We start from the raw sequence: 26,973 nt of genomic DNA on the forward strand, positions 1-26,973 counted from the left end.
GGATATGAGGCCGGTCTAGCTCTTGGGGGAAATAGGAAAAGGTAATTTTCCTTTAATTAGCCAGCAAAGAGGACAGCAGCCTTGTTACAACCTACTATATAGCGCACCCCCCTCAGTGAGTGACACCATATGTGTGGAGGTCAAGGTGTCCTTTATGGGCTTTGATTTTTCCAATTTTTACAAACATGCATGAGGTTGAAGCAAGTCAGTATAGAGACGCCAGGCTCTGAGTCCACAAATATATTTTCCAATTTTCCTGTAAACACAACATGATGTGTTGATACCTTGCAAGCTTGTAAAAAACAATAAAAAAAAACTCTTGCTTGGATACTAGTATTTTGCAGTCTAAGCAGTAGGAGAGTAAAATATAAAAAAGTAATGCATACACCTATCTTTTATTATCTTATGGAATCCACAAATATATTTTCCAATTTTCCTGTAAACATGATGTGTTGATAGCTTGCTAGCACTGGATTGTACAAGTTTTATATCTGAAATTAAAGCGAGTAAAAACTGTCTAAATATTTATAATACAATTTGCATTAACCTGAAGTCTAGCAAGTGTCTTTTATCAAGATATTTGAAGACAAAAATTACACCATACTTGCATATAAAGGGTAAAACAAAAGTCACTGATAGGGTAAGAAAATTACACTTAAGTTTCTTAACATTTTTTGTGTTTTTTTAAAACTCTACAAGAAAATGCTTCTCAGCTCATTGTATACAAACATATTTAACACTTTATACAACTAACTCTTGTTTAATTTCTCTTACTTGAGGTCTTTTTTATGGCAAAACTACTATTATTAAATGTTCAATGGTTTAGACATAGTAGTACTATAAACTCTAAATTATATACAGATTTTTGTGCAAAACCCAAATCAATTTTTGCATTGTTTTATTATTACAGAAAAGTGGAGGATATCAATTTCACAAAACTTTGGTCATGAGCATTTGGTCGCTAAATAGACTGTTTTATAGCGGGTCAGCTCTATCTTACATTTCCTTCTTAGTGAAAGATGTTGTTAAGCGACCGTAAGAGCGCCTCTTCGAAACGCATCTGTCTTTCACAGCGACCGTAAAAATGCTAAAAAAAATGATTGTTGCACTTAAGGGCTTCTTAACAGATCTTTGAAACTCGGCGTTTGTCATTAAAGTGAGCTTTATTGTGTTCATGTTGGACATAGAAATGGAAACAAATTGGAAGAAAACGAATAATGTTTATTGACACAGTGAATCTTTTCTTCAACCCCGTCTCTCTCTCATGTTACCATATTATTATTGTAACTCATAAAAACCTCAAATATCATCTGCAGGATTTATCTTGACCACCATTTAGAACACTCACTATGAGTCTATTCCCATCGGAGCTGGAAAGAACGTCATTGCACACGCAGCTTTCAATAAATCATGAGGTCTTCTCGTACATGTCGGCCATCTTTGGAACATTAAACACATTTTTGAGTTATTTAGTGGTCCCATATGTGAGGGTTGTTGTGAATGTGTGAGGCTTACTCTCTCTAGAATGGACCTGAGAGGGGAATGGCATGTTTATTCTTTTATTATAACTTCAAGAAGGATACGCTTTTATGAGTAGGTTTTCAACTGAATGCGTGAGCCAAAAATCGGAGAAAATTTTAGTTTATTTTTGCGCCAATTGGGTGCCTTTTCTGGAAACGGTTGTGTTTTCGCGTAAGCCTAAGAACTCTGGTTAAGATCATGCAACAAGACCCTCTTAAAGCGACGTATATTTGAAATCTCAACAGAAGATTTAATTGAAAATAAAAAACTAAAACAAGGAGCATAACTTGAGGTGAAAATTTTAAGACAAGTGATTCATAATGTTGTGTATCTATTTTTCATTCGTCGCTGAGGGTTCCTGGACTTCCTTCCCACATTCTGGCCCCTATCCCTGTTTGTCCTTTGCTGTCATTTTCCAACATGCCTGGATACTTTCAGATTCTTCTGACCTTCATATTTGAGCACATTCTCGCCGAAGAAAGCGCACAACAGATGTCTGGAGAAATATCTTACCGCGAGCGACGGTTCACTTATTAACTAGTCGCCACATCTGCCAGTTTCTTCCCGACTGTTGCCAGGGTAACGATTACTGACACAGTGATTGGAAAACCAAAGAAAAGGATTGTAGAAAGCGTTTTATTGAACTGTTACGCTCAAATTTAACTAGCGAATGGTTGATTTTGTGTTGCGTATTCTCAATGTCTTTTGCAACGTCCAACGCCGCCACGTCCTTAAAGTGTCAAAGAGATCTCAGGAATAGTTGGCTCACCATTGAAAATGATTCCAGTTTTATTCCCTGTATCTTTGTTATAGCCATCATTTATAGGCAACCTGATGTGTCATGCTGTCCTTGAGCCAGACACTAAAACCCTCAATTGCTTCTGGCACTGTCATGTGGCCTTGATTGAATTTGAAGTCTTGAAGTGCCGGGGTCTTTAAACATTAAAATCTTTTTGTGTGTGTGCGTGATTTTCCATCGACTATTGATCAGCGTTAACAGCTATATCAAAAACAAGAGAGAGACACTTGCATATAAATAGCAGAATACAAGACCAAGAGAGTATTTCTTTTTTCAATACAACTAAATACAATTTCAGCATTTAAAACATTGTAGGATTTAAGAATTTTCTCGCACAACCCAGTAGAAAACAAACAGTAAAGTGAGTAGCTCATATCTTTTAAACTTTAAAATTGACAAATCTTTTAAGAATGTTTATCTTTCGATTGTAAAAAGTCACGTGCATTTGTGTATTGTGCACCTGTAAAAAGATGTTTAATAATATGGAATGTTACCATGGTGTGACTCTCCCTAAATACACAACATGTATTCAGTGCAAACACACAAACTGCCGCTGTAAAAAGAAATAAAAAATATGTGGGAAATTAGAAGGTGGACCTTTATGGAAGTAAATCACTGCCATTCAAATATTGAATGGTTGAATTTTTTTTTCTTTCAAATATTGAAAGTTTGAATTCATTTAAATAATTAAATAGTTGTTATATTTTAATTGAAATCATTCAATAATTGTTATATTTAATTCTTGATTATTCAATATTTGTTATATTTTAATTTAAATAATTCAATTCGAAGCGTTTTAAATTCAATATAAAAAAATACTTTTAAATTCAGCATAACAGTGTCACCAGACAAAACCAAATGTGCAAAGAGTCACTGGATCATACTTTCTTGCATAAATGATCAGGTGACATCATCACTGCTGCATCAGTTTATATATTTTCATGAGAAAGTTTCAACTTTGTTTTAACATCTAGAGTTTTAACATCTTACACGACGTCCCACGATCAATCAGTAGATTCTAATTCTGTTAAACAGAAATTATAGTTCACCCTGACGGTCTCATCCTTCACTATAAGACAGTTTGTCGAAACCCCGCCCACAACGTCCGTTTAACTCACTCATTTTCATAATCGGTTCATTCTTAATACATATGGACGTTGACTTGTATAACTACGCATGCCCTCATAGATCATGAGGCTCCGAGGTTCGAACCTGCCACTTTTAGAGAGAGTACCTTTTTTAACATAACAAACATTATAAAGAGAGTCGGTCTCCAAAGATATAAGCTAATACTAAAACATGACATCGCTTAACAAAAGTTTGAGAGCAGGTTTCGAAAAAAGATTTTGCTTTTGTCATTATTGTACCGGGAAATTTTGGAATCTCAAATATTTGGGTCATGAGTTGTTAGCTGGAACTTTGCCTTAGTGAGGTCAAAAGTTAACAATTCATTCATGATGATCTATCGAGAGTCGGGTAGACAGTCAGCTGAAAATGCTCAAGTTTTTCTTTAAGTTATTAATAAAATTAATTGATTCTAATTATTTTAAACAGACTTACAGGAAGTCTGAATGTAATTTAATTCTAAATAAAAATACATGTTATCAAGGTTTTTATTACATGCTGTTACCAGATCTTCCCTGTGTCTTTCTACCAGATGCTATCTTGTTATGACTCTTCTTATTATTCACTTCTCTCCTCCTTCAATTATTTTTTTCTGTTGGTACCAAATCAACAACCTGAAGGTGGCGGAGACTTCTCCATGTCCTAACATTGCTCAAGCAGTATTATTTTAGTTAATCTTTGTCAAATATGAGTCACATATTTGTTATATATTTTGATGAGAGAAGAAAAACAAACAGTGAAGCTGCAAAAATATTAAAAGACATTTAAAACCTCAAATATCCGGCCCAGGATCTGACCTTCATGACCTGACCAATACACTGGCAGGCAGGTGAAGTGAGGCGACTTTTAAAACATGTGTCCTGGGTTGGAGGTTCAGCAGGGGAGTTGGTGCTGATCCAGTTCTAAATTGACCTGAAAAATATTGTCAAAAGACTAAAAAGCATGTCATATCAGACTGTTTTATGAACACAAATAATTAGGGTACATATCAAGAACTATTAAAATAAAGGTTTTCGTGATAAAGTATAAAGAATTGTTTAATTGAGATAAGTTGAGCATTTCCATAGACAATATTATTTCCACTGGCCTTAAAAAAAACATTTTTGAAATGAACTAATGGAAAAATGATTAACTGAAATATGTTCATCAAATTTACTACAACATATAACTTTATTGTGATTCTAATTCACTGCTGGTATTTATTCTCTGCTTCAATCTGTGAGGAAGGAATTTGAAGAGAAGAGATGTGTCTGTGCCAGGAACCTGGCCTTAAGTTTAATAAACATTTGATGCTTTGTTATAAGTGGGGGAACAAAAAAAACTACAACTTGTGAAACTGGGATGGAGATATAAAAGCAACTTTACCTCTTTATAGCTCAGAAAGATTTCAGACATGCAACCATTGAAACATGCGAGAGACATCCGTGTCCATTCTCACTTGTGTACAAGTAAATAATTGTGACTTTGAAGTAAATCTGGTGTCTCTTCTTTGAGTTTCAGCTCTAAATCATTTTTTGATTTTTTTTAACGTGACATGAACACATTAACAAATGATCATCGGAATGTTGATGGTTATTATTATAGTGATAAGTTTGTGGATGTGGTGAAGATTGATATAAATATAATTTTCAGAAGTTTTGTGCTTCATCACCTAGTTATGAACAGTTATTAGGTATTTGGTTAGATAAGCCTCAAACCTCACACTCTGACCTTCACCATCTATACATTATCACTTTCAAACATTTAAGACATCAGTCAATAAGTTGTTTTACTAAGTTTAAATAGTTTGCCTTTCAGAATATTACATTTAAGAACACAAATTCAGGAGAATGGATTTATTCATGCTGGTTTATTGAGAAGGTGAAGAACAGCTGCTATGTTTGGAGAGACTAGTCCAACAGAATGTGTCTCATAGCAGAGGCAGAAGTGAAGTGAAGATCCTGACAGGAAGTCTGTGGATTAAAACAAAAATAAAACATTTTCATTGAACATTAGAACTCTTTGTTCTTTTAGTAGTTGTCATGTACATTTTTAAAACTTTAAAACAAAATGTTTTACAAGATGCAAACTAAAGTTCTTTATTTCAATCCTCTCAGTACAAAGACCATGATATTTGTCAGTCTATAGCAACAAGGTATAATATAGTCCCAGGAGGAGATGGTTGTAGACATTCTCACCTGGAATCACTTGGATGAGACAGGGTCATTCCCTAAAATCCTTTTCAAGACATCAGCCAGTTTCTTTGCAGCAAAATGTTCTTTTGGTATACGGCTGGCTAGAACCAGAGTGTGCACGTAGTGAGGTTTGGAACATTTAGATGTATGAAATACATTGACACACTCTTGTGCTTGAGTCACTCACCTACATGTCTACCAGTTTGACCCTCCGCTTCCCAGGCGACCACCAAAAGAGCAACAACCAGGAAGACAGTTAAGATCCTCATTTTCTAGAAGACAGAAACCTTCTTCAAATGATGCTGATGTCAGCACAGAGACATTGAACTCACCGTCAGAGTCAAGTAGGTGACAGCTATGCAGTAGTTAGAAGAGAAGATGGTAGACTATCTTCTCTTATAAGAATCCTCTGACTGTTGGACTGATTCTCCTTCTATTTATTCTCTTCTCTCCTCCTTCAATTATTTGTTCTGTTGGTACCAAATCAACAACCTGAAGGAGGCGAATAGTTCCACACGTTTTCAAGACTTTGGCCAAAGACAGGAAGCTCTCGGCTTTATTCATTTACTAACAGAGAGGAAACTGTTTCATTTGAGAAATACTTGGTACCATGTGCCATGAGCCAAAAAGGCATCAGAGGATTTGCCTATTTATTGAAGAAGTTTTGAGTTCCAATAATTAGTGCTAAAGGTATTAAAATCGATGAGGTTGTTTAAGTAATTCTTGCACACTTTATGTAAATCATATAAACTTTAATTCACTTCTCAAATATCACTGTTTGTCTCCTATAAGATATATTTAACTGGATTTTTTTTATCCAAACAACCAAGGAAATGATTTATAAAGGAAAATCATGAAAATGTACACGGTTTCCCAAACTTTTTCATACCACTGTATAGTTGAATTCAAATCATATTAACTGGGTTCAACGCAGTAACAAAAAGCTTTGCTATATTCTGTGATTTTAAAGCTCCAATTTAATACTTTGACCTCAAAAATTATTTGGAATTTTGATTAAAACATGGTCATGATGAGAGACGTATTGCATCTTGGAGAGGAAGACTTTACGTTTGAAATATGTGAAGAAAAGTTGAGTTTCACATGACATAGTTCACATTTCAATACATTTATTTAAATTAAGGGTAAAAGACCATTTTATTGTTGCTGTTATTTGGGTGATTTTAACAACTGTTAATAATATGGAATATTACCTGTTGCATCCCTAAATACACACCATGTAACGCATGCAAACACATCAACGGACACCAAACCCTGACCTGATTATATCTGGAGTTTTATAATAGTGTGTTTGCGTAGATATTCATTGCGTAGATTTTGGGACAAAAACCTCTTTGGTTTTTAAGATTATTTGCCTCGGATATAATCTCCCATTACCTTTATTTCCTTGAAGGCCTGCGTTCTCTGATGGCGTGCAAATTTGAATTTAACCACCCACAATAAATCATATTGACTTTTATCGAGCTTACGAGTAACACCTGTTATTTCGCCCCATTTTTAATTGTATCCTGAAGCTCCCACTTTAATCAGTCTTGAGGAAAAAAAAAGTGCAAATGCTCATTTTGCTTTGACGCTGTCCTCCAACAGATGTGCGTCGCTTTCAGCCATTAATGACTCAAGCGTCAATTGGAAAACATCTGTGCTGTCTGACTCGGAAAGGGTTCCCCAGACGTCTATTTCAACAGAAACATTTCGTGCATTTGTGCGAGCGCGTTACGCGGTCCATGCTGCACATTAATGATACATGTATATGTATTATATATGGTGGTGTCAACGCCGGGATGAGGTGAGCCGCCAGGATCAGGAGCGAAGGGATCAGAGGAAGGTGCGAGCGGAGCGGAACAGGATTAAAGGTTGAAAGTGAGATTTTTTTTTTTAGATTGTATCAACAGCGACTGACAAACCATACCTTTCCCCTTCTGCTGTCTGCTGCTCGCTGACAACTCTCGCAAGCTGTTACCTTAACACTTGCTCGACAGCTGCGAATACAAATGGAGGCCTTCGCTTCAAGTTAAATGACAGGAAATATAACGAAGGCTGAGGTCCCAGCTGTGGCCCCTGCTGGATCAACTACCGGTGCGTAGAAAAGAAAAATGGAAAAAGGAAATGGAGATGTAAAAATTCGTTCAGATTAAAGTTATTGTTTTGGCGGCATTTTTTCACGAGTGGTGCGTCAGAGGACCCAGAAGCGGAACTTAAGTCTTCATGATCACTCTTTAATAAATCAAATTGAAATGGTCAATCCAAAACTAGGACAAAAACAAAATCTAAGATCAAGAACACAGGTGACGGGGCCACGTCTGGAATGGAGCTACAATGAGAGAGAAAAACTCACTAAAACAGAAAACACTGACAACGTCAGGAACAGTCTCAGGAATATCCAAAAGTCAAGTTCCCAGAACAGATCGGAGCAAAAACTTGTCGGGAGATCCAATAAACTGGCCATTTCTTACTGCTTTGGAGCTACTTTTGTAGGGGGAGAGACCGCCACTCATCAGCTTAGCCATGCAAACCTGTCACCTGCTAACTGGGTAAAAAAAAAAAAAGAAAAAAGGAAGCAATCTAAGAAAAGGTGACAACATATCAGGATCATGACACATTTAACTAATAATAAATTGATCAATTCCAGCTTAAAGAAACTTTTGGGATAAACCAGAGACCTTTTTTGTGGGAATTCTGTGGGGAAAGTCCTTGTCGTGTTTCTGTTGTTCTTTTTCAAGTCCCTCTGTTTTTTTTTATTTTTCTAGAATTGAAAGAAGTGAATTCGGAAAACAAAACTACATAGTTTTATATGTAAGGACCAAATATTTATAGTTAAGAAGTTGATTTATGAAGGCATAGAGAATACATCTGTTCCTTTTTAGATTTATAGTCATTAATGTTTGTTCATTTTACAGCGACTGATGGATAGTTGCCTTTGTCTTTATCTTCCAAAAACATCCAAATACCTCCATAATGCTCGTCTGTAACGTCCATTTTGTATTGAAGCCTCAACTGAGCTCCATACACTACATTAGCATTAACAAACATTTTTGTCTATAACTCGAAAAACAGTTACTCTGAAAATAATCCCAACTCTTAGTCGACATGAGGGCTGTAGGACGATCCCAGACAGGCTTCTCTGGATGTGAAGGAGATACTTGCAAGGTCTCCCTAATGACTCAGAGCCTCATCTCTGAGTGAGAGTCCAGCACCCTGTGGAGGAAACTCATTTGGGCCACTTGTATCTGCGACCTTTTCTTTCGGTCACCACGGAAAATTTGCCTTAATGAGGGAATGATCCGCCGATCTGCTGTATTTATTTTGTGTCGTGTGTTTTTAAAAAATCTTCAAGTTTACTTGACATTTGTAAATAGGCGAGCCTTGAACCTTAAACTAGCCTTTGAACAAAAATAAAATAAATAAGACTTTTATTGTTGCCTCTTTAGCTGCATTCTGCCGTACAGATACATTTTCAAATTGAGCTTGTTCTTTGAATGAAGTGAGTGAACCGCAATTAACTTTTAATCATCACCTCTTAAAATACCTTAGAATGTAAACTATAGCAGGGGATTGTTGAGTCAAAACTGTTGCAAATGCGTCAGAGGTTAATCAAATGTAAAGGCGTATTTGTACCGTGATCCGCAAATGTGTAATTTAATTTAAAAATGTGTAACTCAATGTGCAAATGTCTATTTTTTATTCATGTTGTCAACCGCACAACTTCCAAAAACAGGCTCAATTTACACAAAATCATGTTGCAGATACGCATTTTAAACACCGTTTATTTGTGACAGTTTTGACTCTGTTATAACCCCATACAATATCTACTTATTATAAAGTTTTACTTAAGTCTTTGTTTTCCTGAATTCCAGCATTTCTCCATTATTTTCTTCTTCTCTCTGTGCCTTTATCCCTAATGTGGTTTCTTTAATCCAACAACAATGCTGAGGCTCCTTCGAGATCCTCTGCTCATATTTCTCGCATAAAGTCACCCAAAGGGCCTCGTTGTCAAGGTCCCATTATCTTTGTGTTATCAACACGCTGGAGAGTCTGTGCGCCCACTGTGACACCACAGCAAATATTGGCATTACCTCTCTAATCACATTTCTCAAATGCCTCAGACGGGAATGTGTCTGTGCAGAATCGGCTCTATGGCAATTGATGATAAGCACAGTAGCAGATAAAAGACCACAAGAAATGTGCCACTCAAGGGTTTGGTTGTCAGAGGTTTTGCGTTTCTTTTGCTAATCCTACTTTATAATGAGTGTGTTTTGCGAAGCATCGTCAACATCAATTTCAATTTTCTTGTTTCCATGCAACTGTTCACATTGTACCATGTCATTATAACCAGGCGAATCAACAGAAGGCTACAAAAATATACATTATAAAACAGTTTTTTTTTTTGCATTATGCAAACAAAAGGCTACAAAATATACATTATAAGACATTTTTTCTGTATTATTCTAACAAAAGGCTACAAAAATATATTCATTACAAGACAGTTTTTCTGAATTATTCTAACAAAAGACTATAAAACTATACATTATAAGTCAGTTTTTTCTGCACTATGCCAACAAAAGGCTACAAAAATATACATTATAAGACTGTTTTTTTTCTGCATTATTCTAAAAGGCTACAAAAATATACATTATAATTAAGTCTTCATCTGTTATTCTAGCACAAAGCTACAATTATAAACGTTAAAATTTAGATTTGATCGGTTATGTTAACAAAATGCTATACATATTTACATTTGAATTAAGTGTCTATCAGTTATGCAAAACAAAGGCTACAAAATATAAATTAAAATGCAGGTTGTATCAGTTATGCTAACAAAAGGCTACATAAATACATACGTATACAAATATATAAGAAGTAGTGTAAGGAGACAAAGTCAATTAAAAAATTTAAAAAAGCAGTTTCAAATGATACAGCAACATTATTCAAAAATAGACAAATATACATTTAGGTTTTTTCATATTGGTACACAGTGAGTGATGTTAATACTCCTTTAAATTGCAACAGTTACGAGCATTATCCTAGTTATGGGTGTAGACTCGTCTATAGATGGATTTGGGAAAAGGAGGGAGTTCTTCACATCAGCCTCAATTCTCAGGTGTAACTCACAAGGCTTCTTCTTTCCATCGACATTATCTGACCTTAAATCTTCTGGTCCGTCTGCGATAGATCATCGTTCATGTACAACGGCTGATGGATTGAAGCTTAATGAGGGAATTGGACTCGAGACGGTGGGGACGATGGAATGAGGGGCAGATGATGGAAGCGCTTTAGAGACGACTAAAATGGAAGGTCATGCTGATGGGTTTTAGTTAAATTTGGAAGGATTTATTTTCCTATTTGGGTTTTCAATCATCACATAATCTGGTGATTATTTTCGTGGATTGTGTCACCAAATAGTTTCTGATGAATCAAAGAAGAACATGTGAAGAATCACTCGACATCTTCACCTTGACGTTTCCTCCTATCATACTATACATCACTTATCATCGGTACTATATACTGAGTCCATGAACCCCATTGGTTGTCCCCGTTTCTCTTTCTCCCATGTGTCCTCTCAACCCGTTTAACCCTGCCTGCACTCTCTTCCTCACCTCCGTCCTGTTTTCCGGATGACTGGTCCCGACTGCTTTAACTCATCATGTTTTATTGGTCCTACTCTTCTCTTACATTTAAGAGCTCTCCCTCCGGTTTTCACTGAAAGTGTAAGCTCACTGTTTCTAAAGCACATCGCTGCAAAGCACTTCTTGCTGCGACCACAGGAAGTTGAAGGGCGTCGCCACAGTTTCTGCAGTTCTTTGATATTTGATGTTACAATAGGCAAAAACTATACCTTTATGACAATATATTAAGATCTTATTTCATCTTACACCTGATGAAGAGCAAAATAGACACAAAGAGAATTTTCTTTAACCTCAAACTGAGAAAAATCCAAAGTATATAAAAAGGGTAAAATTGTGTAAAGCATAACTTTATAAACATTTCTTCAAATGTTATATAAACTTACACCTGATGAAGAGCGAAACAGACACGGAAGTCATTTTTAATTTATATAAAAATACTCAGTTAAAATAAAGGGGAAACATGCGAAACTTCCTATAAACTCAAATTAAAAATGCTCTTTATTTTTGAGCTTTTCAAAGACAAAAAAAAACTTTAAGGAAAGCAATGATAATTATATTTGAAAAGCTGGTTTGCGGAAGAAGTGCCAGTTATATATATATGGATAGTGTCATATGAATAAGTTAGACATGATCTAATGTGAATTATGTATTTTTTCAAATTGTAAATACTTTAGTTGTAAAACATTTTTTAAATAAAACATAACATAGTTTTGTAATTTTTATTTATTTATATTTTCCCAAGCCTTTTAGTAACTTTTTAAGTTTTCCGAGTACTTATTTGCTTGTATAACTTTATAATAACGAAATGGAAGTGGATTTAAAATGACCTCTGTTATCTCTGCTTTGCCGTGGACGTATAATATTGACGAGTATAAGATATAAAACAAGTAAAAACAAGAATAATAAGCAACAATAAAATACAGTCTAAACTCTAGGGTATTGTTTTGACTAATAATTGGTTAGAAATATGATTTAATTTCCTATAATTTTTTTGCTTCCCGGCATCTGGTTTTTGAGAAATGTATTCAAGCAAAGTCAATATTTGTACGCAGAGTAATCTAGCCTGGAATAATAAATCTTTGTCAACCAAAGGGAATCAATTCTTGCCGGTGCCAAGTGAAGACACTCCCTGTTGGACGGAGAGTTGGACGGAGAACGAAGCAGCAGATGCCCACACACATGCTACTTTAACCTCCTGCTGGGAGGAAGAGAAGAAGAGGATACAATATATAATCAGAATGAGGAAAGTGTAAAAAAAAAAAAAAGAAGAGTGGGAGGATTGGCTGTCAGAAATAAAAGTTGAAGAGAAAAGCAAATGACAGCTTTGCCCGACGAGTAAAAAAAAAAGGGTGTGGGATAGAGAAGCTTGAGAACCAACCTCCTCACAAACTTTTGCACAAAATAGAAGCTCATCTGAGGTGACAACTGTGTGATATCGGCCTCAGAAGACGTTGAAGCCGCGGTCCACGCTCCCCCCCCTCGAGGCATCCGTGAGAGACCACCGAGCACAGATGGTCACAAAAACCTAAGTGCTGGTTGTGTTGGCTCTTCGCGGTGTCGCGGTGGCGCATGAAGAAGCTCATTAGTACCACATTAAGACGATCATAGTCGTGCCAAAGTACGTATTAAACTCACGTTTTCCTAAAGTTCTCCCCACGATGCCGGGATAAACAGAGCAGACAGAGTTGTCGCGGTCATATAAATGCAGATTGAGGCACAAGGAAGCATCAATCAGGAGCTCATAGTGAATGTTTCCCAATGATAGAGACGTGGAGGAAGAAACAGGAAATTATTCATCAGCTTTTTAAGCCTCCCTAAAAAAAAACACTGACGGCAAGAAGGAAATCAATCCCCAGAACTTTATTTCATCTGATCCCCATTTTTTAATGAATATTTAAAGAGACTGCCGCTCGTATTTATTGTTGTCGTAGTTCATACAAAAGTAATCAAACATTATTTGAATTGCATTTTAAAATAACAGCCAGATACCCAGAGTTATTAAAAAAGGGTAAAAATGTTTTTATTAAAGTGACTGTGATCATAGGAAAAATTAAATTAACAGAAAAAAAAAACCTATTCTGTACTGAAAAACTTGACTAAAGTATATAAAGAAACTAAAAATTGGGAAAAGAACACAGTTCAAAAAATATCATTCATTTTTAACATTCACATTTATCTATTAAGAATCTTCAAATTGTTAGCTAAGAGCAACTGTTGGCTAGTTTTTTTGTTAATTTATTTGAAAAGATACTTCAAGGTCAACTAATATCAAACTCCAACTCTCCAACACTTTAATCATGTTAAAGTCTTACTCTCCAAGTTGCAGTAAGTCCCTCATCATGACCATGTTTTAAAACTTTATAACTTTTAAAATCCATCTGAAATCTGGGCGAATGAGAGGTTACGAGAGTGAAGTCCATTATGGTGTTATAATGGCTTCACTCCACCTCCAGCCAGCCACCCTTGAAGATGGATACTTCCAGGATTAATGATGCTTGGTGACACACCTTGATGCTTGACCAATCACAGCAAAGCGGGTTTGGTTATGCTAAAGAAGATGTCATCTCCAGAAAAATGAAGCGTTTAAGTGGTCGGAGCTTGATATCATTTTCTAATGTCAATATTTCAATGAAAATAGTTTTTTTTTGACAAACGGACACTGATGATACATTAGAGTCCAACGTCTATTTAAGAAACACTTAAATTAACACATTAGTTGAACTTTCAATAAGTTTCCTTGAAGATAACTATACAACTATCTCAGCAGTTTTATTCACTTTAACAAGAAGAAAATATTAAGACTGCAACTGGACTAGACTTAAAAGAGTATGAATGTGACGACAAATTCAAGACACGGGTAAAAAAATAATAACTGTACAATTCAAAAAGGGAACCCAAACAACATAAGTGTGTACTTTTGTTTTCATCTCATCCTGTGTGTTGGTGTAGATCTGGAAAATGATTGTTCTGGTTCTTGCTCTTGACATTATCAACGTGCCAGGGGGTATAAAACGCCAACGTGATTTGATTCAAAAATGACAAATATCTTAGAGAACCAAGAGCATGTACACACTGAAACAAATGTTTTCCCAACTAGCCCTTACCCAAGATAAAAGGAGACTTTTGCCAATAAATCCAAAAAAACATCAGAGTTTGACTGCAGACGATGGTGCTTACGGTGCAGCTCAACTGATGGTGAAAGTACCATTTCGGAAACTTCCTACGTAGTGACGTCACTTGAATATCATGAGGGAAGAAAATTTCACACATAAAAACATTTATATCCTCAAAAATATGACCTTTGTCCATCAGATTATTTACCACTTTGTCACTTCCTGGGCTATATGTGATGCCGCCGCTGATTGGCTGAAACAAGTTTGACTAAAAATAAAATCATTGACTTGTAACTGTACTATACAGTGAAAGGAAGATGTTGAAATTTATGGATTTCTTGTTAGTTAATAAATAAAAAACAGGAAATGGGACAAAGTGGAAATAAAATGCATATTTTTGTTAATATAAATGTTTTACGTGGTACAAAGTTTTGTTCAAAAATCTTTAAAAAAAACATTGATTTTGCCACATAGATACACTGGCAGAAATCCAAGTATTTGTATATTTTATTACATTTATTTTAGTATAAATAATAAGTGATTCACTTCGTATTCATCATTGGCTTCTCAGTGTAGTGTGTGCTTCTAAAATATTTTGTCTAATGTACATCCAAGAACATGTTTTCTGTCTCGTCCAAAGGTCATTTTGTTGCGCATTATATTAATACAATTTTAACTCAGTGTTTCCTTCTCCTCAGCGAGCTGCTGTCAAGTAAACAAAAAACAAAGAAACAAAGAATACGATCATTATTTTTCTTCTTAGATGGTCAAGTATCTCTTCCGATTAGCGTCAAGGATGTAACTCCAAATACGATTGATTTCAGCAGCAGCGTGAGACGAGATCGTGTTGCAGAATAGAACCCCGATGCCCTGAGAAGGCAACACATGATGGGATGTCAGAGAAAGTTCTGGTAACCATCGAAGAGCCGTGCCCACTTGTGCCCACGTAATCATTCACTCGTGTATCCTGTTGCTTTCTGACCACTGCTGGCAAACACAGTAGAGAAACTACTCAGACTCCCATGTTGATGATTTCTTGACTCGGTATCAAACTGTCTTAAATTAAAGTTATTAAAAAAAACTAATAAATCTTTGCCCAAAGATATTTTTCTCAACTTTATAACTCTGGATAGATATTTGTTTAATTTTCTGCACACATAGTCAGGAACCCAAAGGCAAAGCACAATTTAACTTTTAATCTAGTAGCAAAAACATTAAGTGTCAATCTTTTAGTTTTAGTTTTTTTTTAGTTTATTTTCTTTTCGACAGCTTTAATACAGTTTTTACTGATGCCATGTCCATTAGGAAAAAAAAGCACTTTGGCTCATGTCATGCTCCTTTCAATATTGCTGTCGAAAGAAAAAAAACACACAAAATGGTCCATGTTCATCAAATATGTCCAAGGAAGGATGAGCAGGAATTTGGCAAAAGGGGTTGAAAGACTCGTGGTTCACACTGGGAACGACTGCTGGTCTGCGTTGTTGGATTCAACGGACAAGCTGTTTCGGCCCTGTGTGCAGTAGAACCTCATGCCAGGACTGATGGACAGCTGTCAGAATACAGTTCAACATTTGGAGGATTACACAAAAACGAAAGAGCTTCCAAATAAAATGTGTGTAAAAGAAAAAAGAAATAATAATTAAAATCAGATGATACAATAAGGAACATTTTTCACATATTTTTGTTAGATTTAGAGTGTTTTAAAATACATAATTCCACATACATTCATTAATATCAGTCTTCTGAAAAAAATCGTGATTTGAGTCATAACAGTGTCCATAAGGTTAATTAGAATAATAATAGAATAATAATCAGATCTGGTTTAACGTCACACATTTTTACTTGCAAGGAGAGAGTAGAACAGAGTTTACATGTCTGTCTGAATCCATTCTGAAGCATGAAGCTGTTAGTTCGCCACTGTGTCTTGCTCTCAGTTTCACAAGCTGCTCATTATCTCACTCCAAATGTTTGAACCAAACACACACTTGAAGGATTTATTATCCTCAAGGTCAGGGGTGGCGTTTACTTCTTAAGAGACCTGGCATGAAGACCTCTACTCCCACATTTGTCTCCCACACAAGCAGTGATTAATACGTAAACTCGGAGAGAGAATAACATTATATGAGAGTCAATTTGATGAAACATACTTTAGCTCAGGACTTTCCCCATCAGTATCAATCAGAATTGAATATCAGACAAACATTCATTTTATGTAATTTAAAATTTGTCAAAAATTCCTTTTGGACAATAAGTAGAGTAGAACAGAAATGTCCCATTTATTTCTATATTTTTGTTCTTCTGACCATCATGATTGGCTTAAAAAACATAACCAATTTTAATGAAATACTACGAATAGAATCTAAGATGTTTTAGTTCAACATTTGTAGATTTATACAAAATAAATAATACAATAATACATTTTAAAAACACATGGCAGAGACTAGACCTTTTTCTTTTTTTTTTACAAATGATAAAAAATAATTAATTGTGTAAATACATTTATTTTGAACCATTTATATTTTTCATTGTATTTATTTATTTATTTATTTTTTGTTCTCCCAACAATACTGTTGGTGCCAGAATTTATACATTTAATGGAATACTACAAATATAGTCTAATATTTTCAGAAAAAATCAGTTTGGACAATTGGTAGAGTAGTAAAATAATGTCCAACCTTCAGAAGTTATCACAGTTTTATCTATTTTTTTTAATCTTTCTTATAATAAAAGCACAGAGTGTGATGTTTTCCCAAACAATTCAAACCATATTAAGTCATGTTTTATGTGATACAGCTCTTCCAGTTAACCTTCACTCACCACCAGTGTGAACAATTGGTATTTAGCTTGAATTCTGAACCACTGTTTGCATAAAATAAAAAATAAAAGAATACATCTAAATTAGCTCTATATGAGTCAGAATTAGCTCATCGCTGTTTAAACTCATAGCGGTGTTACTTTTATTAGTCCAGCGAAAAAGCAATTTGCTCCTTGATGCTGTCATTGATTTCCTTTAAAGTTAAATGAAAAAAAAAAAGAGAAAAAAAGTCATCACTGATCTAATTATAAGCGCTAAATGTATTTCACAGTCTCCTCGTGATAAAAGCGCTCTCATATTCTCTGACGACGCAGCGAGGAATAGATCTGATGTTTTTAATGAACATTTATTTTCCGGGGCCCTTCGATATCACGCAATCTCAAAACGGAACATGTGCATGTTGTTGTCTTCTATTTCTCAAGAAGAATTAATACAGAAGTGCAGGCGAAGAGGCGAGCGGCATTTCTGCAAAGGCTGCCAACCTATCGGAGATTAATGAACAAGTTTGTGCGTCGTAGTGCTTCTCTCTGTGCCTCCTCTCCTCTCGGCCGCCTGTGATTTATGGACACCCAGCAGTGCATGAGTTATAATGTGAAAGGGGTTTGTTTTTCCTCATGAAGATGGAATTTTAAATGTTGTGATGAATGACCCGTTGTTGTATTTATTTATGATTCTGCGGTGACTTTGCTCGAGTGTGTGTGTGTGTGTGCGCCGCCGTGTGCGCACGAGTCATTGTGTACTTCATATGTTTATGCAAGTAAAAGCGCTGACATTGTCTTTCGACTTTTAACGAATAAATCAACCTCGGTTTGGCATCTGTTGCTGAATCAAATGCGTGTCATGTCATCTCTCCAAAGTTATTTTGACTCAAAGAATGAGTTACCTCTTTCTTTTTCTTTTTTTTTCCCCTTGTGTGCTTTTGTTTTTACTTTTATTATTCATCTTGCATCCCCAGTGGATTTGGAATCCTGAGATTTGTGTAACTGTTCCTCGGTGACATTTTTGTGCAGGAGGAGTGAAAACAACTGGACTATGATGTTTGTTTGTGTGGGTTTTTGTGATATAAAAAAAAAAGTCTGGGGAAGTTTTCTCCTTCATTATTATTGGTGAGAACATCTGAATAAAAAATATTGTTACTTTATCAACTTGGTTACTCAGAAATCCATCAGCTTTTATCTTTTGACACATATTTATCAAGCAAGGTTTTGTAAAAAATGTTCCGTATTACATTATTTTTTCTTTTATCCATTGAATGTGGATCAATTTACAAGGACTTTTTAACACCAGAAGTCCCACCATTTTGCTGTTTTATCTATAAAACCAAAAGGGCAGCGGATTGGCTGAAAACCACCACTGGACACTCATTTTGTTGCGTAAACATAGCGATCATTGTCACACCACAGGTGGGAACCTGCTAAGAGGGAGTGGGCCGAGAGAGCTTATGGGGAAGGGGGTGACTGTTCACTTCCAACCTGGCAAAGTAAATCCCCACAGACCAGTTCAGGCTGAAACACGGCGAGTAAAAATAATAAAGAATAGTCAGTTTCAAAATTAAAATAGGAAAACAATATAAATAATTTGTAGACAAAGACAAAAATTAATAATACAACATGTTATTTCTCAATATTAGAGAAAACAATAGTGTCAAAAAATGATGGTTGCATATTATTGCGAAAAAAAAGAAGATTCGGTTCAGGCTGGTCTTGAACCAGAGATGTTGGGGTGGGAAGTCTCAATCTTTTAAGCCAATAATAGGACGTGTTTTTCGGTATTCAGCATGTTTGAAGTTTTACGAGAGAGAAGACGATGACTGCATCTTCCCATTATTTACTACAGAGACTAAAAAAAACAGGATTATGAAAAGTTAACTCAAACTCACAACATACAAAATGTTGAATGTGAAAAAAGGATGTATAAGTATGTTACGTCAAATGCCTGTTATTTCTTCGTACAATTTTATTTTATTTTTAAGCAGCTAAATAGGGGACTTATGGTGGTGAGAAACATCATATTCTACCTGAGACACCTTCAAAAGTCACAACCGTGGCATTTTCTATTAGAAATCCATTAATGTTTGCAGGTGTTTTAGTAAATTGTATCTTATCAGCCTAAAATTATTATTTTTCATTGAAACTGTTATAATATTTCTCAATTTTTTTAAGATTTCAAACAAAAAAATGATAAATACCTTTTTTTATTATTAATTGAAACCATGTTTCGATGTCTTCGACTTGACAAAATTGACTTTTTTTTCTGTGCACATAAGATACTTTTTCATTATGATTTATTTCACGTTTCCTTCTTGCATATTCAAGGATTTCTATGGTCATGCACAAATTCAAATGAAGTAATTCAAGCAGGAATTTTACATATATGATATATGTCTGTTTGATTATTTTAATCGAATCCTCATTGCGACCATGTTAGGCTGAATTCTTTATGTCCTTTATATTAGGGCCTTAGATTCAGCGGACGATAAGATATATTACAATACACTTGATTGAAGTTGTCACTAAGGGACATTTTGTGATCGCTCAATTCTCCTTTGGTTGAATTATACAACCGAAAGCCAAAATATTTTCAAACATCAGCTTTAAAAGAAGCTTGAGCCGGCTGTATCCTCTCATCCTCAGTCATTGCCAGGATCTTTCATTCTTCCTTTCGTTGTGGACAATGTAATTACTGCTCATATTTAGTGGCAAAAAAATGTATTATTTTATTTAAAGACCCTTATTAAAAGACTAACCATAAAAGCTATCATAATAAATTGAATACGATTTTAAAGCCCCCCCAAAAAAATGTTTCAATGAAAAAAATGTTCAATAATAAAGTAAAAAAATATATATATATATACATGATGTATCACATTTTTCTTACACCCCAACTTACACCCTTGTTACCTCGGGGTCAAGTTGACCCGAAGGCCCGGAAACAAATGTGTTTGTTGTTCCTCTTGTGTTATCTTAAGGCCGCCAAGGTGACCCAAAGGCCTTAAACACAAATGTGTTTGTGGTATCCCTTGTGTTGTCTCTGGGTCAAGATGAACATATACTTGGAGGTCGTTGACCTTTACCAAATAGCAACTCTAAGGATACCAAAAATACTTTTTTTGGGGCCCTATGGGTCACCTTGACCCTGAGATATCACAAGAGTAAACATTTTTTCAATTCTAAATGTCCTACATCAGAGGACAGCATCCCTCCTGCCACCCAAGTTTCTAAAATTGGACTCCTCTCTCCTCTCTGCTGCTGTTGCAAACGCTCTTCAGGCCTTCATTAGCCGTTTAATCCTTCACACATCGTCGGTAGATTATTAATATGTAACAGAACGCTTCGCATTCATCAACCCTCTGCGAGTCGGCGCCATAACTCTCTGACTGTTTGCTTCTCAAGATCAGTTTAATTATTTCTGACCATAGTAGTCGTAGCAATTTGTCCCAGCTGGCGTCATGATGTTGCTCCGAGAGGGTTGGTATTGAGTTTGTTGATTGGCATACTTCGGTGATAATGACTCGAATTGGCATCGGGCCTTGTCTAACTGGCACCAGAGCTGCTGTTGCAAGCGTGTGTGGGAATTATGTAGAGCGTTCATAAGACTAATTATCAACAGGGGTTGTTGTTCATGTTGTTTCCTTTCCTCTCGTCCTTTCTTCAGGGAGGCCTCATCGCCCTGCTTCTTCTGATCCTGCTTTTCACCCTGGTCCTGTACACCCGACACCGCTGGTGCAAGCGTCGGCGAATTCCGCAGAAAAGTGCCAGCACGGAGGCCACGCACGAAATTCATTACATTCCCTCGGTTCTACTCGGGCCTCAAGGTCGCGACAGCTACCGCGGTTCTCGGGGGACGCACCAGCACGGCAGCTCGGTCATTGGTATGCCCATACGAGAAACTCCCATTCTGGATGATTATGACTGCGATGACGATGACCCCGTGGGACACTCGCTTAACTCCACACCGAACCAGCACCACATCAAGCTGAACGATGGGAACGCTCAGGAGGGGTACGGAGTTAACCTCGGAGGACACGCCGACATCATGTGCAATGACGATGATCTCGATTTTGTGAAACAAGGTGAGTCGTAGAACTGCTACTACATTTGGATCTTCAAACTTACTCTCAATACGGCTACAACTTACCAATATCTAACCACAATGGGTAGTAATGGGCTGGTGAAGCTTCATGTATCATTGTCTTGACGTTCAGTGCCACTAGATGGCTCTTTTTTGGTGAATATCTGACTTTTATGGTCCTGAACTGAAACATGACCTTCTTGTATCGGCCATGGTCTGATATCACTGCTAAAATATTAACTTTCTTGCCCTACTGTGAGATTACAATGTTCATGCTTAAAAATAACAAGCAAAAATGACTGTACATGGAGCTACAAAGTTGTCATTTACTTAAATGAAGTGTTAAAATATGTCGCACGGAAGCACAGTGTTTGGCGAGATCGCCTCCCAGCATAAAGGTAGAAGGTTCACCTTCAGGTCCTGGGGGAGGCAAAATGTGACCTTTCTGTGTGGAGTTTGTATACGTATTCTTCCCGTGTTGCGTGGGTTCACTTCGGTTTCCTCTCACAGTCCAAAAACATACAGAGGTTTATTGGGAACTTGTGGAAATTGTCTATAGGTATGAAAGTGTGTGTGAATGGTTGTGTGTCTTCGTGTTTCCTGCGAAAAACTAGCGACCTGTCCAGAGTGTCCACCGCCTCTTTCCCGAAGAAGCTTGGATAGTATACAGCCCCCCTGTGACCCCTATAATAAAATAATTGGCAGAAAATGGATGGATGGATGTTTAAATATTAACCAGTTTTTTGAGAACAAAGGTAGAAACAGGTACATATTGAACTTTGTTCACCATTATAACATGCACGCGTATCATGTAACTGTAAACAAAGTGACAATTTTGCATGGCATATTAAAAAACATTTGATGCTCTTTAAGTGCACCACTTAAAGGACTTTCCATCTATATACATTTGAGCACTTTTTCTGTCATATTTGAGTCTTCATTTGGTCGACTAGAAGCTTCTCTCGTCTTTGCAGAATAGATGGCAAACTTAACTGCCTCGTCTTGTCCGTCTTTCTTGTTTTTTTTTTTACAAACGGCTAAATTCTTTGGCATGACGCTTCTTTTAGATGCTTCACTATGTTGTTGGATCTTGTGACGTGACTTGAACCCCTCAAAATATCCACACACTAACTTACGAAGAGACTCTTCTGTGAGTCGCTGCTATTAGCAGACGCAACTTGACAGACTCTACCATGTGACGTCAGCGCGATCATAGATCTGTATTACCAAGATCAGATCTGAGGAATCAACCTTTTTTCCATAGATACTTCATCCAGCTTCGAGATGCTGAGTCGGACAGATACCAGAGTCGAACAAGAACATCCCTAATTAGACCCTCACTAATAAAAGTGACTGTGTTTTCATATTAAATAGTTACTTTTTAAAGTTAAAATGAGAAAGAGAAGCAAAAAGAGGAAAACCGCCAAGTGTCATTTTCTTATTTTCCAAACTTACTCTCATGCAGTATTTGGCAAGTACGCAACGGAGGAGCCACAAATCAGTTACACTGGTCCAGATACTGGGGCCAGCCAAACGTTGTTCTTGCATTTAAAAAAAAAAAGTTACACTCAAAAGTTGAGTGTGCACAGTTTCCTGCCTATGAATAACTCTTTTGGACACAAGAAAGTAGGTTTGCAACCATCCAAGAAGCTCTTTCATCCAAGAAAAGTGTGTAAGGGCTGCTACAATTGATAAAGATAATCCACTTGAGTTGGCTTTAGTGTCTGCTCAGGATGTCCCTAAGTTATTAGCCTGTTATGGTTTTAAGACATGACCAGGAAAAGTTCTGGCGCAGGTTCTATCCACTCAATAATTGTTGGTCGTATCTGACCAACTTGTCCGGTTTTGATTTGGTCAACATGCTTTTTGCTGCTCGTTGTTCTTCGCACAAGCGCTTTCATGCATATTTGCTTTCTTTCCTCCCTTCTTTTCTTCCTTAAAACACACATTCAGGTTTGGGTTATCACTGTAAAACAAATTAAGGAATTTGACTCAATAAATATGTACTATATACACTGACAGCTCCTTCTATATTTGGAACTATTTCAATTACTTACTTATTACTGCTAGCACATGCTTGTACTTTGTGTACTTTGTTTGATGTTAAAAAAGAGAAAAACACAAACATTAGCGTTCGTTTTAAGTTAGTTCTGGCTTTAACTGCCACGACAACAGATGGATTTTTTTTTTTCTGGTACTGGTCAGCCACACCCCCCTCTGTGTTCTCTACAGTACAGTACGTTCCACTCATTTATTACAAGGATGAAGAAAAAAAATATAATGATCAGGTTCGGGTGAAAAGCAGCCAGGCTGCCATACTTTGAGGCATGTTGAGCATCAGAGTGCTGAGCTGTAATGTAATTTAGCTTCAGATAATCGAATGTGTTGCTGCGCGGGTCAGGCCACGTGTATCACTGCACGGTTCAGTGAGTCTTACGATGCAGAAGTTGAGGGTCATTCATAGCTTCCAGATAATGACTCCATCTCTTTTAGAAACAAAACCAAGCACATTTTATTTTAAAACAGTGGAAGCCATCTCGAGTTTTTAGTTGAATGAATCAAAACAAAAATCAATACGATGGTGGATTTCCAACTTTGATAATTAATAACTATAAAACCGGTAAAAAAAAATCCACATGAAATATCCCAGTCTTGTTCTTTGTGTACTTTACTCTGACTCAAACCAAAGAAAAGGTGTGGATCGATCTTGAGAACAGAAAAAAGTGGTGTCAAAAACAGGCAGTTGGTGCATAAGATAATCAGATTCAACTTGAGGTAGTTCAGTCTCTCAAGTTCGTTTGAAGTATTTGCCAGCAAAGACATCTGAAACACCAAGGTACCCCTTCCTCAGGCGCTGTGTTTGATTCACAAGTATAAGGAAATAGTCAAAGTGAACCACACTTGGATTCATCTCTCCCCACCGGTAACAAAGCCAAAAGGTTCTGAGTCTCCCCCAAAAAGGAAGTGATAGTTCACCCAACATTCAAATTTCTCTAATTTTCTACTCGCCTTCAAGTCAACTAAGGACTTGGACAAGTTTCTGAGTAATTCATACCTTTTTAGTTATTGCAGGCAGAACTATATGTCCATGGGTTGGTCTCGGTGATCACTTCGTCCAAAAAGACACTTAAAAACAACCAAATACCTCCGTATATGCTTGCCTGTAACGTTCATCTTGTATTAAAGCCTCGATATGAAACTGTTTTGGTTACAAACAAAGCTTAAAATATTAACTTATATTATCAAGAAATGTTACCAGTCGGCCTTAAACAAACATTTTTGAATCTACAATTATTATATATTTTAGTTCACGTTTATTTATTTAAGTGATCTCATTGTTTGATCTGTTTTATAAAGCCTTTTTTTTTTTGCTAGTTCAAAGCAGGGCATGTGAGACCAAACTTCAAAAACTTCACATCTTTGGATGGGTATTGAATAGGTTTTGTCAGATTGTGGTGCGGAAAAAAAATAGAAAACGATACTGAGTTAAGCAGCACCTGAATCAGTGCCTAAAGAATGAACGCAAAATGTATCCAAATAAACATACGCCAATCAGAATGAATACATGTTAAATATTTGTATTTAGACAAAAAATAAATATAAGATTTGACGTCACCAAACCAGAATAAAGCCCCGAACTCCACGCGATGCTTTTTATTCATACCGTTTATCAAAATCAGAATCTTTTAATTCCAGTGTTGTAAACGCTACACATGAATTTTTTGTGGTGATATTACAAAATAAAATAATATAAATGACACAAATAACATATGGATTAAATAGTGGAAATACTAAATAAACTACAGTACTTTAAATTATAGTAAAGGATATTACCATGAATTGGCATTGTTATAAATAATGAATACAAATTAAATTCATTAAATAAATGATACTCATGTTCTGGACACTAAACGGGCATAAAGAGTTGAACTCAGTGTCAGAACCAGTGCCGTTAATGTACAAATGTTGCTACACAGCTCTACAAGAATCATCAGTGCACAATTATTAGCATTTCCTAAAAATGTAATTGAAATATTTAATCTACATCTGGGACATTATTCAACGGAGGGATAGAGACAGCGATCACGTAACATCCCTGGTGGAGGTAATTGATGTTTACTACATCAGTTGAGACCGTTGTGCTCCCGCCACACTTCACAAGCTTTAAAGTTCTCCTTTGAAAGGATGAGTTATTGGAGGAAAACATAAAGAATATATTTCAATTCCGGCTGAATTAGTTGCAGATCCATGGGGGAAAACAAGCCCGGGTTTTTTAAGTACACATTTATTTCCGTCTGGTTTTTAGAATGCATTTAAATTCAAATGGCCTCTGGTGTTTTGATCCTCCTCCGTTATACCATCATTTATTCTTAAACGCAACACTAACAACACTTGCCTTCAATATCCGTTTCAATGCATCTTCATTCACGCTGCTTTGAGAGAAACTTGAAATTAAATGGTGGTAAAAAGAGGAAGGGAAGGATCATTACCGAGATGAGAAGGAACCGAGGTCGTGAGGTCAAGATGTGAGCCTCTCTGTCCCGGGGTCTAATCACCGCTGGGCTTCAGACAGTGGACAGAAAATGTCACCATCGAACCCATGTGGCTGCAAATATGTCCCCGCCCACACACACTTACACATCTGTCAATGGCATAATGGCCGACATCGAACCACTCGGCTGACTTCTCTAAAGGTTTCCCTCGACGGCGACACAAAATGCAGTATACTTTTTATCAGAGTCACGGTCATTAAAATCAAAATCCCCCTTTTTCTCTCTGTGTCTTTTAGCAAAATGACACAGTAAAAGATGTCAGTCTTGATAAATGGACATAGAATTCGGGTCATGTACTGAGATCTGGTTTACCATAACAGCGCCCACTCTGCTCTGTTTGGTCAAAAATGTAAGGTTGGTCACCATGCGACATCAATCCTGAAGTCTCCATCAACAAGGGACTTGTTGTATGAACAAAGCAGGAGATGATTAGCTGGCTGGAGTAGGTGTGATGCCTTTATTACGTCATAATGGACTCGCTCTTGTAACCTTTTGTACGCTAAGAATTCAGACGGGGGAGTACTTTATAAAGTAATAATTTGAAAATATGGTCATGATGAGGGAATTACTGCCGCTTTGAGAGGAAGACTTCAACAATTGAAACATGTGAGTGAGTCAGAAGATTTGAGTTTTCACGTTTGTTGTGCTTTTAAGATAAGATAAGGAAGAAACATCATTGATTTCAATTCATTTATACAGATACGTCCACAACCTGCTCTCTTATTGTGGTCGTTAAGATTTGACAGTTGGTGGTATATGATTAATTCCAACATTTTCATGATCTTCATTCATTAATCCGCTGACATGTACAAAATTGAGTCCCTTACTGGCCCCTAATTTAAGGCAATGCTCAGACGGCACTGCTTTAAAAAAAAAAAAAAAAAAAGTAAGAAAGTAGTCAGAGTGCACAGACTCACACCACAACACCTTTTTTTTTTCAAATTTGAATTACTATCGATGGCTATGTGCTTATTGGGAAATTCTTCAATATGTAAGTGGAACCAGATGGTAAACTAAAACCCTTACACAAAAATTGAATATATATCAACTTGAAAAAAAAAATAGCTTTAAAATGATACGCATATCCTCCAGTTAATAATCTATAGAAGGATCATGGAATATATCTGTAAATGCTAAATAAATGCTGCGTGATGATCGAC

The 26,973-nt window shown here is 36.3% G+C and overlaps 1 protein-coding gene across 1 annotated transcript in view; it reads left to right on the plus strand.

Moving 5' to 3' along the window:
* The window catches only part of astn2 (astrotactin 2), a 407,558-nt gene that overhangs the window by 93,743 nt on the left and 286,842 nt on the right, over window positions 1–26,973 (plus strand). Inside the window, exon 3 of the mRNA XM_087790735.1 lies at window positions 20,844–21,261. Within this exon, the coding sequence (XP_087646861.1) occupies window positions 20,844–21,261 (418 nt within the window). The remainder of the gene's footprint in view (window positions 1–20,843; window positions 21,262–26,973) is intronic.

The sequence above is a fragment of the Callionymus lyra genome, chromosome 5, assembly GCF_982586985.1.
Source record: "Callionymus lyra chromosome 5, fCalLyr1.hap1.1, whole genome shotgun sequence".
In the NCBI taxonomy this organism is placed as follows: domain Eukaryota; kingdom Metazoa; phylum Chordata; class Actinopteri; order Syngnathiformes; family Callionymidae; genus Callionymus; species Callionymus lyra.